The 13,211-nt window shown below is 32.2% G+C and overlaps 1 protein-coding gene across 6 annotated transcripts in view; it reads right to left on the reverse strand.

Moving 5' to 3' along the window:
* Positions 1 to 13,211, reverse strand: part of Ccdc171 (coiled-coil domain containing 171) — a 391,269-nt gene that overhangs the window by 216,746 nt on the left and 161,312 nt on the right. For 5 of the 6 annotated variants that reach the window (XM_048783928.1, XM_048783929.1, XM_048783925.1 and 2 more), the window contains 4 exons: positions 12,380 to 12,469; positions 11,193 to 11,393; positions 7,966 to 8,133; positions 6,301 to 6,489 (listed from right to left, as the gene is read on the reverse strand). In XM_048783928.1, the coding sequence (XP_048639885.1) occupies positions 6,301 to 6,489; positions 7,966 to 8,133; positions 11,193 to 11,393; positions 12,380 to 12,469 (648 nt within the window). Of the gene's footprint in view, positions 1 to 6,300; positions 6,490 to 7,965; positions 8,134 to 11,192; positions 11,394 to 12,379; positions 12,470 to 13,211 lie in introns of those variants that run through there. The other variant, XR_007340888.1, reaches the window with a different exon arrangement.

A 13,211-nucleotide genomic window follows, 5' to 3' on the forward strand; every position in this document is an offset into this window, starting at 1 on the left:
AACATTGGTTATCACCATTCTAATGCAGTCCCTAGAACTTCCTTGCTACACAAACTTGTTACCAGTTGTCTGAACCATAGTTTCCTCACTTGTGAAATAGAAATGATGCTTAAATGACCTATCTCCTATGGCTGTGGTAGGGCTTAAGAAATAAGTTACGCGAAAGCATTGAAAAGTCTATTGAACATTATGCAAACTCAACTGACAGCATCAGATTAACAAAAACAATATCTAAGACAAGTATGTGAAAATTACAAGATTTTTCCAAACTTTCATTAGAGGTACTTACTCACACCAACTCAGTTCATCATAATTTCCTATGCATACAACTGTACCTAACTCTCTGTGAAGCAGCATGTGTAACTTAAGGAACAATAAACCTCAACAATATCAACAACTTCCACTTTAACCTCTGAATATTTTTTAGAATTCAGTTAAACGGGAAAAAAGTTCCAACCTCTAATAACTTTTAAATTGCTAAGCCAGATTTCTTGCCAAATGCACTCTCAATAACAACATAAATACAATGCAATGTAATATGATAAACCTGAATTTCTTTCCTTTTTTATCTCCATTATAAACTCATTTGATTTTACAAAAAGGTCAAGTAAAGCTAAAGGGTTTACAATAAACATTACATCGTGTTACTCTTAGTTAACTGATAGTGAAAACCCTTTACTTCTAGAAGGAAATTCTTGTTCTAGTAATTTAATCTTCTTCAGATAGAAAAGTGACAACATAAATACTAACATGACAAAAGCAAAGTTAGTAAATGGAACGGAATGTGGCATTTGGCCCAGATGTTTCAATAAGCATAGACACTTAAGATGTATTTACATGATGGCTCAACTGCATTTAAATTCAAGAATTACCCTACCATGTGGCTGGCAAACTTGACCTAAGTAAAAACATGCTGTAATACCAAAAAAAAAAAAAAGGTTATTAGGTCTACAAGTTTCATTTATCTAATAGCATTTAACTGTTTAAAAAACATTTTTATTCAAAAATTTTACATGTAACTTCATTACCTTTTTTTCAAATAAAAGTAATTCAAATCCAAATATTGTTGTTTTTTTTGTTTTTTTTGTTTTTTTAATTTAACCATCTGTCTTTCACTGATTTCCTTACAATAACCAAACATTAGATTCAGGAGTGTACAAGTCAGTCATTTGTTTACCAGCAGATGGCCTCTACTAATGGCTATGTTCATTCTGACATCAAACATCCCTACAACCCACAATCCTATGAAATAACTATGGGTTTTTCGCACTCATGTTCTTATCAATATAATCTTTAAGTGCATTAAGTAATATAAAATGAAATTATTTTATTTCCATTGCAGGTTTTTTGAGATCAGATCTATAGAATTAATTATAAAAAATTTCTGAAATAAAATTTATGTCTTATAATATCCATTATAATACCACTTTACCAAATATAAAACCAAAATGAATGCTGCTGTGTATTCCATTATATTTGATGAAAATTCAAATATGTGCATAATAAAGAGTATATGCCACATTAATGCCCTTTGAGTGAATAATAAAAATGATGGATTTAATTTACAGTCACATGAATCAAAACCTATAGTGTAACAAGTTCTTCAAATTAAAGTCTTCAGTGGAACTTCTCCTAAGACATTAGCATTTATGATGATAGATGATTCCCTTACTTCAAAAGTGAATTGCTACAGCTTCCTACAAATCCAGAGTAAAATAAATGTGTTCAAGATACTTACAGGAAAAGGAGAAAGTTAGAAGACTCATACTACCTGAATTAAGGACTTTAAAAAAGCTACATTAATTCAACCAGTATTGAAAAAAGGACAGGCATATAAATAAACTTCATTACAGAAAGGCCAGTCTTTTTAACAAATGGTACTGGGAAAACTAGACATCCACACACCCACCCCAAAAAAGTCACCTGAATGTAAATCTCAGATATTTACAAAAGTTAACCTGAAATTGATCATGGGCCTAAATATAAAATCTAAAACTATAAAATGGCAAGAAGAAAAAATAGTAAAATATCTAATGACCATGCACTTAGGCAAAGAAGTCTTATATGCAACACCAAGAACAACTTATAAAAGGAAATGTTAAAAATATGGTCATCTGTTTTATCAAAGCTGAAATGTTCCTTTGCTCTACAAAAGTACTACTAAAAAGATGGCAGAAAATATTTGCAAATAACATATCTGACAAATGACAAATTCAAAATATATAAACAATCCTCAATATTCAGCAATAAGAGAACAAAAATACAATTAAAAATAGGGCAAAAGACCTAATCAGATAATTCGTCAAAGAATACACACAACAAATAAGCATATAAATAAGTGTTCAATTTTTTTAACTCATTATAGAAAATGTAAATGAAAACACCAATGACATTCCACTATACACCTATTAGAATGACTAAAATTTAAAATGAAAACACATGGCTGGCACAGATGCAGAGCAAACAGAACTCTTATACTGATAGGGAGAATTCAAGATGTTACAGCCACTTTGGAAAACGATTTGACAGTTTAAGTTAAATATACACTTACCCATTCACAAAAGAGAAATGAAAACTTAGGATCACATAAAAAAAACTCCTCATGACTGTTTAATGCATCTTTAGTCATAATTACCCCCCAAGTTTAAAACAACCCAAAGATCTATCAAGTATACTTCTGGATAAACAGTTGTACAGGTATACAACAGAATATTACCCAGAAATAAAAAGGAATTAACTACTGATACATGCAGAACATAAATAAATCCCCAATATATCTTTCTTTCTTCTTTCCTTTCTTTCTCCCTCCCTTCCTTTCTTTACAATACTGGGAATTGAACCCAGAGGTGTTCTCACTAACTTCCCCAGGCTGACCTCAAACTTGCAATTCTCTTGCTACAGCCTTTCAAGTAGCTGGGATTACAGGCGGACACCACCATGCCCAGCCAAATATATATTTTTTAAGTAAAAGAAGCCTGACTCCAAAGGCTTTTTTTTTTTTTTTTTTTAGGTGGTAGTGCTGGGGATTGAACCCAAGGCTTTGGGCATGCAAGATAAGCACTCTACTGACTGAGCTATATTCTCAGCCCTCCAAAGGCTATTTTTTATTCCATTTATGTAACATTCTAGAAAGGGTACAACTCTATAGATACACACACAAAAAAAAAAACAACTATGATTCCCATACATGGTCAACCGTTTTTTCACAAATATACTATGGCTATTCCATGAAGAAAGGAAAGTGTTGAACTAATTATGTGAGAACAATAAGTGTAGAGGAAAAACAAACCTTAGCCTGTACCTAAGATCACACACTCCAATTGCAATTGACCACAAACTCACATATAAAAACTAACGCCGTAAAACTTCTACAGGAAAACCTTGCAGTACTAAAAATTTATGGAGCACATAAAAATAATCAAAATAGAAAACTACATATAAGCTTGACTTTGTCAAAATTTTAAAATTTGTGATTATCAAAAGAAACATTAAAATGAAAAGATGAATGAGAGATAGGGAAAAAAGACCTAGGAAACATATACAGATCCTCCTAAACTTATGATGGGGTTATGTCCCGATAAATTGAAAATGCATTTATTACAACTGAACTATGAAGTATCATAGGTTAGCAACACAGTACACTATTATTTACCCAGTAATCATGACTGGGAATGACACCTTGCTGCCACTGTCCAAATAAGAGTGTACCATACTGCATCTCACTAGCCCAGGAGCAGATCAAAACTCTACTAAATGCAAAAAAAAAAAAAAAAAAAAAAAAACCCACAAAACTCTACTGAATGCATATCAGTTTCATATCATCGTAAATTCAAAAATTCATAAGTAAAACCATAACTTGAGGACCATCCACATACAACAAAGGGTATGTACACAGGATATATAAAGAACTCTTTCAATTCAATAATAAGATATAAACATCTCAACCTTTTAAATGGACACACGCCTGAAGAAATGTTTGATAAATTAAGATATGAAAATCGCAAGAAAGTGTATGAAAAGTTAATCACCAAGAAAATGTAAATTAAAAACATAATGAAATGGGGGTTTTTTTGGTACCACAGATTGAACCTAGAGGTGCTTAACCACTGAGCAACATTCCCCAAGGTTTTTGGTTGCCATTTTAAAACTACTACAATGCCTAAACTAAAAGACAAAACTAAATGCTGCAGTAGATTTAAAACAATGGAAACTTTCATATGTTGCCAATGGGAATATGAAGCAACATAAGCATTTTGAAAAAAAAATTTTGGCAATTTCTGATAAAAATACTTCTACCTCATGACCTGACAATTGTATTCTTAGTTAACCAAGAAAAATGAAAACGCATGTTGATAAAAGACTTGTATAAGCCAGGCATAGTGGCACACACCTGTAATCCCAACAATTCAAAGGATCACAAGTTCAAAGCCAGCCTCAACAATTTAGCAAGACCCTGTCTCAAAATAAAAAGAATTAGGGATGTGGCTCAGTGGTTAAGCACCCCTGAGGTCAATTCCTAGTACCAAAAAAAAAAAAAAAACTTGCATAACAATGTTTGTAGCAAGTTTATTTACAAAGCCAAAAATTGAAAAGAACTCAAATATGTATCAACTCACATTCAATCAAATTGTGAGGTAATGGGGCTCAGAATAGCTCAGTGTTTGAGCACTTGCCTAGTATGTATAAGGCTCTGGGTTCAATACTCAGCATTAAAAAAAAAAATGCAGTGTACCTGTAAAACCAAATACTACCAAGTTATAAAGAAAACTGAAACTACTGATATAACATGAATAACATTATACTCAAAACCTTAACATTGAGTGAAATATGCCAACGACCAAAGACTAAATATTGAATTATTTCATTTATATGCAATTCAAAAACTACTGAAACTAACCCATGATGACAGGCATCAGAGCAATGGTTGCCTATGAAGAATGAAAACTGACTTGGAGACAACACAAAAGAATTTTTTGGAGTAATGAAAAAGTTTCAAGTCTTAAGTAGGGTAATCATTACATGAATCTTTAATCAAAACATCAAATTACATACTTGAGATCCATGTACTTTATATGAATACACAACCAGTGAAACTCCACAACACGTACTTGTATGATATGTCAAAATACATTCTACTGTCTTCTATAACTAAAAAGAACAAATAGAAAAAAAAAGAAAGAAAAATCCATGTACTTCACTGTATTTCAATGTTATCTCCAAAAAAATAAATTGTTTGGGTCTTTTATAGACAACACATCATATAATGGTCTGCACACAGTGAATAAATTACTACTCTTATAAAGCATATTTATTGATTCATTCAAACTCAAATAGAAAGGTCTAAGTTTATATGGAGTCCTTAAGTTTGAGAAAACAGAGTAGTCTGATTTCAAGCACTATGAAACCAGTTATTGGCAAATAAAAACTAAATACATACATAAATAAATATACATCTGTGTATATATGTGTGTGTATATGTGTAGATGGATTTTTTTTTAAATAAGACTTGCCAGTGTAACCCTGAATGAACAAAATTAAGACATTAAATACCAAATGAATCATGGGAAGAATCACAACCTTCTGGCTCCTAAGAACCTATCATGGAAACAGAAGTGGCCTATTAATAAATATAATACCAAAAATATAAATATATACACAATTATCATTTTATTCATGATGAGTGGGAATGATAGTTAACAATATATATAATGTTAACAATAACTTATATGGGAAAAACATGGTTAACAACCTATAACTTCTATTCTCTGCCAAATCCAACACAGAAGATACATTTCAAAGTCAATTTTCTTGCAACAGTGCCTATAATTGTAACCCTAGCTCTTGTATAATGTTATTAGATATAACAAATAACATTACCAAATGAATAAAATGATAGTTCTTGTGGAAACCCCCATAAATGTAAATGGAGTAAACTGGATAAAAGGATAATTACACTAACACTGACAATATTTAACAAATATCTTAACCTTTTATTTTTAAAATAAAAGATATACAATTTTAGCATTTAATTGAACAGTGCATTCTGAGATATTTTAACCAAAAATTTATCTTTCCAAATTTAAGTAAAGACAATCTTAAGACACACACAAAACACCTATCTGTGGGTTTGTACATGTTTACATGATCATATGATGTGTGTGTGTGTGTGTGTGTGTGCGCCTAAACAAGTTCTGTGGGGTTCTCATAAAGTTTCAAACTGATTTGGAGTTGGTATGAAAAACATGTGAAGTGACCAAACTGAGTAATCCATTTTTTAAAGCTTTTTGTACAGTAGCATACCTGTGCCCTCTTCTGTACCTCGAGGAGAAGTTCAGAATACTGCAGTTCCAGTTCCTTCTTTTGTTTGTGCCAGCAGCTCTCTTGGGCTTTGATCTGTTCTGCCACTTTGTTAAAGGTGTCTTCCTGAGTCTGTTGAAGTTCTCTCATTGTGTCAGATTTATTTTTACAGATATACTCTAGATGGCTTATCTATAAGAAGAAATTAAACAGAGTGAGACATACTAACAAATCACTTCCACCACAAAAACACTCCATATTTTCTACTATATTTTATTTGTTAATATCATCTGAAATTTTTAAGTTAAAATGTAAATATACTAATAGGAATTATCATATTTTTGCAGAAAATTATAACATTTTTAGACTTAGACAATAAATTTTTATTCTTTTCTTTATGATAAAGTTATTCATTCTATAAATCAATTCTAATGAGATGATTAAGAAGCTATTCTTACTTCAGGAACCAGAATTCCAGCTATTCAGATATCTCAATGGGAAAGGAAGAATTCAAAAGAGAATTACAAATCTGCAAACATTTTACACATTATAAAGCTAAATATTCCAACCATTTAATTTAACAAACACTGAAAAGAAAAATATTATCTTCTAAAGTTTATGACAATTAATGATGTTCTGTGAAAATTTTAACCATTACCATCTCAGAGGGTTAAAACACACCCATTTTAATTATCAGTAATTTTAAACCAATTATATATACATTCTCAATCACAAACAGCATCTGTGCTTCTTACAAGTTAGTCTCTCATTTCTCAGTACTTCTCAGTAGGATCAAGGTAAAATGTTCAACAATAAGAAATCTCACCCTGAAATTGGGCTGTTTTATTAGTTCAGAGATTTTTTTAAAACTTACAGTTTTTCCCTTCCTGTCTCTTAAGAGCAAATGTCATTTTAACTACGACTGAGAAAAGACCAAATAAACACAGTTCTAACCAGTTCAACAGACTCAGGATAAGAAACAATACCTTTGACATTGACATATGTTGATCTTCTAAGTCATTAAAAATTTCTGTAACCAAAAGCAGGATTTTTCTTTATTGGAAAAATTCCTAGGCTTGTGAAATGGTAAAGTGACCATAAAAGTTTACTATTTTGTTCTACAAAATATACATCTTACCTTCTAAAGCATGGATTGGGTTTTCTCATATATAGATTGTTGTGTTTCAAAAAATAAGTCATAAGCACAGAATTTAAAATTTTCTAAGTGCTTTTAAAATAACACCTCATATTTTCTAAGCAAAGAATTTTAAGATTATGTTTTTGAATAACTGTATCCTGTTTCTATTTTATGCTAACATAAAGAGTTGGTTTATTAATGTAAATGACTAAGTTCTTTGAATTGCTTCATCAGTAAGATTAATTTATTTTCTTTTAATTAGGTCCCTGTGGCTAATACTGGCTAGTAGTATTAGCATGTCCTGCTCAGAAAGTGGAGCTTAGAGACTTCATACAGACTTCAGTCACATTTACATGCCCACAGCAATGGCATCAAACTGAGTTGTAGACAAGCCATAATTAATGGTATTGAATTATTAACATCCAAATTCTTTTTGAAATAAGATGAATGTCAGCCCCTCTTAATGATACTGTGATGTGGACAAATGTCACTGAATTTAATAGAGGTATCTGGTGCCTGAGGACAGTTACCTTCTCATTAGCCCTGTTGAGGTCTGCAATGAGGGCATCAACATTCTCCTGCAAGATTGCACAAAGCTCAGACCAAGAGAATTTATCCAACATGCCTTCTGGTTGTTTTATGAGCACACAGCCTGCTACCAAGTGCTGATACAAGGTATGAAGGAAGGTTAGCTTCTCCTGCAAGAAAAAAGACAAATTAATTTGTTTGTAAACATTATAAGAAGTAAGACAGGAAATACAAATAGTAAAGAATTTATTTTTAAAACTTTGAAATTAAAATACTCAAGTTTCAGATACTGTCCTTTAATGACTTTTTCACATTCAAAACCAAGCATTGATAGACTACTTGGAATTCTTATACTTGGTATTCAAAACCAAACTTTGTGTAGAAGCCAGAAGACCAGGGTTCAAACCCCAGCTTTGCTGTTCATGAGAATGTGGTCTGAGTAGGCACCTTGTTCAGGTCTAAGCTCCCTTGATATAACATGAGGTGTCCAGATTCATAATTTTTAAACCTTTCTAATTGGAAGTCAGTATGGTAATTCTATAGTTTCATGCTTATATTTTCTAAAACATGTAAGTCAAACAATACAGAAAAGAGTGTTATTCAACTCTGATGAAGAAAAAGTTATACCAATATCTGTACTTTACATGTACACAATTACTTAGCTTTCTTCTTACTCCAGAGAGTCCAGTTTCCTTACCACTTATAGGAAATCTATCCCAAGCCCCTTAGGCGAAGTACACAGTGATATAAAAGATATGGAAGAAGGACTCATTTGTTTTTCCCACTTATAAGTTTATACAGTATGTGCCACACTGGGCATTTGTAGGTGTTTAAACATTACAGGCAAAAAAAAAAAAAAAAATGTGGATATAGCAGCCTAAGAAATATTCTCAAAAATGTCCAGTCGGAAATATGCTTTTTTAAAGATCTTTTAAAAGTATATTATTATTACAGTAACTAAACTATCTATTATGGAATGACCTAAAAATATTTAGTGTGCTCTGAAATATGGATACAGTTGATCCTATCTTGAACACACAAGAATTCACTACTATAGAGTCAAATGGCCCTCTTTATAAGGTATTTCATCTATAGAGTCCCAAAGCATAGAACTCAAAGCCAAGGTAATTGTGAAGTTGCAAAATGAATATTCTATATAGATAAGTTCCCTCGAGATGCTTTTATAGATCAGTAAGAAAACTTTTTTTAAAAGAAATTTAAAAGTAAAAAATTGAGAAGTCTGTCTTCTAGATTAAAAAAAAAACTACAGCATATAAAAACGTGTTGGAATTAGAAATTGTAGAAATAGCTTTCCTGAATATTTCAAAATGTGTATCATCAAATCATTCTATATGCCATCTTGCTTTTTCCAAATACAATAATTTTAAAACCAAAGATTTTAAAATGTGGTTACAACCACAAATTTGAGTCAAGAAATCAGAAAAAAAAGTTTTGTAAATGTGCTAAGCATTATCTTTTTTTTTTTTTTTTTTTTTTTTTTTTTGCAGTGCTAGAAATTGAACCCAAGACCTCACACATGCCAGGCAAGCGCTCTGCCACTGAACTGTGTCCCCAGCTCGGTCCTGTCCTTTTAAAAAAACAGTGAAAGATGATTTTTGCACTAGGTTGAAGTGAATAAATATATTAAAAACTATAAATACCCAAATGTAATATTCAGGCACTAAAATCTTTCTCCTCCACATTTTTGCCAAAGGATCACATTCATCCTCAAGAAAAATTCATTGTCACCATTATGTCCTTTTTGCTTGGGCTACAATAAACCGAGCATGATAATCATCCATTTGGCGTGCAAAGAAAATCACAAGATCAAAAATCAATTCACACGTGTTGAACCCAGCCACAACGCTGTAGACATGCTGACTTTACAATATAGTCAGACTTCTAGTTTCCTTTACTGTAATCATTATCTGATGTGTAGAACAATTCCAACCCCTTCATGTGGACACAATTTAAATCCCAGACTGTAAGAAGAGTGGAAAGAATGTTTCCTTTTGCTCTCTTGGCATTCTTGTTCCTATTTGTTAGAGTAATGAACTCAATATGCAGGACAACTTCAGATAAACCAGTTCCACTAGCTACACTAGATCTATATCCCATGGGTTAAAGAAAATATAAGATAATAATTCCATTCACACACGCTCATCCAGCATATGAAATTTTTATCATCATATTTTAAGAAGTCATTAATAAATACAATGGGCAGACAACTCTCCATTGCAAAGAAGTTTAAATTCTATGAAACTTTTATTTCCTAAATTTTTGTTAATACTCTATAATTATAAAGAGTAAGTTAGAGACAGTCTACTAACATAGATATTATTTCTGTTTTCCAAATAAGAAAACTGAGATGTAAAGAGACTAGGCTGTATGGCTTGTCCACAGTTACATTGTTAGTAAACAGAAATGTCAGAATTCAAGTTCAGGTCAAGTCTACCTGATTACAAAAATCATACTCTTTCTATCATACAGAGCTGCAGAAATTCTGAAATAAAAAATAATTTTGTCATTGGCAAACAGGCAAACCTTAAAAGGACAGTTAGGAACTTAGCAGCTTGAGATATGATGATCTAAAGAGTCAAGGAAAATTGATGGTCCAAGTGACAGAGGGCTGAACTATATTACTTTTCTCACAAAACAGGATAACACCCGTGTAATGGAATAACTGAGTTTGCAGCTGTCATGAAAATTTCAAAATACTTAATCTCAGAATAATTCTTTTCTTTTTTTTTTTTAGGACTTTTTTTTTTCCTTGTGGTACTGGGGATTGAACCCAGGGGTACTTTACCACTGAGCTACATCTTACACCTTTGTATTTATTTATTTTTATTTTGGGACAGGATCTCCCAAAATTGCTTAAAGCCTCATTAAGTTGCTGAGACTGGCCTCAAAACTTGTGATCCTCCTGCCTCAGCCTCATTGGGATTATAGGCATGCACCACCACACCCCGCTCAGAACAATTTTTTTTAACTCTCTGGACATAATAACCTATTTATTTATTTATTTATCTATTTATTTATTTGGTGCTGAGGATCAAACCCAGTGCCTCACGCATGTTAAGCAAGTGCTCTACCATTAAGCCACAACCCCAGCCCTAAGAACAATTTTAATTAAAATTAGTAGTCACTTGGTGCATATCGATGCATAAAAAATACAAAACTGAGATTAGTGAAAAGCCTTTTCCAGCCATCTTCCAGTTTCAGGTAATACCTCAGTGTCCTTATGGAATGCCTGGGAGAGTTTCTGCAGTTCACTTTCACACTGAGCTGCTCGCGCCTTTTCTTTTTCCCAACAGTGCAGCACATTTTGTAGCTCCATTTTCAAAGTGCTTATTAAAGCCTCTCGGTCTGCACATTTTGTGCGTAAATGACTTAATTCTTTATGAGCATCAGTGAGTTTATCCTGAAGTTCCTGTCAGAAACATAAATAGACTGTAGACCATACAAGAGAGAGTGGAGACAGCAGGCATACAAATACAAAATATGTGATGAAAACTTTCAAAGCTAATACAAAAGAATCAAGCACTTACTTGTAATGCTAAACACTAAGGTATTATACTATGTATATTTTCTATGTATAATATTTTAGCTCAACAGTTAGAAAATCGGTTATGTTTGAGCATTTACATAAAATGTTAATAAGATGGCTTATTCCAAAAGCTCTTTGAAGGGAGATTTACTTAAAACTCATAAAAAAATAACTTGGTGATTCAAACAATTTTAATAACATTTTAAGTAATATTTTGAAAAATAAATCTTTTAACATTTAATATAAGAACATTTACTTTCCTCTGATATTCTATACTAATACAAATCTCAAATATGTGGCATAAATCCTTGCTGAACTATTAGTTCCTTAACCTTAACAAATTCTATTGAAGTGTGTCCATGACAAACTCAACATGAACCAATACAATAAAATTCCAACAAGACTCAGCAACTCAAATTTTGCAAAGATATAGTACATAAAACAAGCACAGAAAATAAACTTTTTCTGGATCTTAGCCAGATGTGGCCTCAGCCCATTACCAGACATGATGTACTAAAAACAATGGTTCTGCCCTAAAATAAGGAAAAGTGACTCCAAATACAGATGTGTTTATGAAGAATATAATTAACATATACCTAAGGCAGGACATTAAATCTCAAATTATTTTTTGAATCTGTGGTATTATATCAGAGAAATTATTTTCCTTTTAACCAAAATAATTTCCAACCAAGTTTTCTTTAAAAGCAAAAAACGTTGTTGTTACTATGATCAACAAAACTTAAAAATGTATCCAAATATACTTAAAACAAAGAAGATGTATTTTCAGATATCTCTTCTTTAAAGCAGTCCCTAAATAATTACATTTGCTTCTTAATACAAGAGGGAAAAGTTATTCTAAATCCTAATACCTTTATATTTTTAGTGTGAGATTCAATCTTCTGTTTGGTAAAATCAAGTTCATTAGATGTCTTTTCCTTAGCATCATTCATGCTGTTTATCTGATGAAAGAAAAGTAACTTAACATTTTTCAAGAATGGGTAATTCAAAAGCTAACCTTTAAGTGATTTTTATGCAATTACTAAGCACAAAGTTTTTGATACTAATAAAGAGTCTTAACAATACCTCTTTTGGTTAAATTACATGTAGTTTCTGTCACAAGCTGAGATGGCTAAAAAGGAAAGTATTCAACCTTAAAATGTCCGTGATGTTATTATTGTATTTTCACTAGATGTCTGGATAAAGGATTTCACTCTTACTGTAAACAAATATAACTTTATTCTTAAAATCCTACTGGACCAAAATGCCAGAAGCAGTGGTATCTATAAAGAAAGAAAAAAGAACAGAGCAGAAGACTCTTTTTCTATACATCATGAGGGTATTCACTGGTCTCTCACTCCATATGACAACTTCAGGGTCGGTCACATGCAGTCCTACTGGGAAGGCTTGTGGCAGGTCATCAGTTGGTCCTGCACCGCTTGTGATTTGTTTTCTTTGACAGTTCATTCTTCTTTCTGTCAGACTGCTCTTTTTGCTTTCTTTGCAGCCACCCCTTTGGTCTCCCCACTGCTGTCTCTGGCACTGGTTCACAACAAAGCACATTACTAAGCCAAAGCCTGCTGAGTCGACTTTTCAACTGTGCTGAGGATCATGTGACATTCATCCTCCCAAATAACAATTCGCTGTGGGTAATATGTTCCTAGTTACCCTGCAGCTTCCAGACCCAGGCCTCAGAAGAGTTTC

The sequence above is a fragment of the Marmota marmota genome, unplaced genomic scaffold (assembly GCF_001458135.2).
Source record: "Marmota marmota marmota unplaced genomic scaffold, marMar, whole genome shotgun sequence".
Taxonomy (NCBI): domain Eukaryota; kingdom Metazoa; phylum Chordata; class Mammalia; order Rodentia; family Sciuridae; genus Marmota; species Marmota marmota.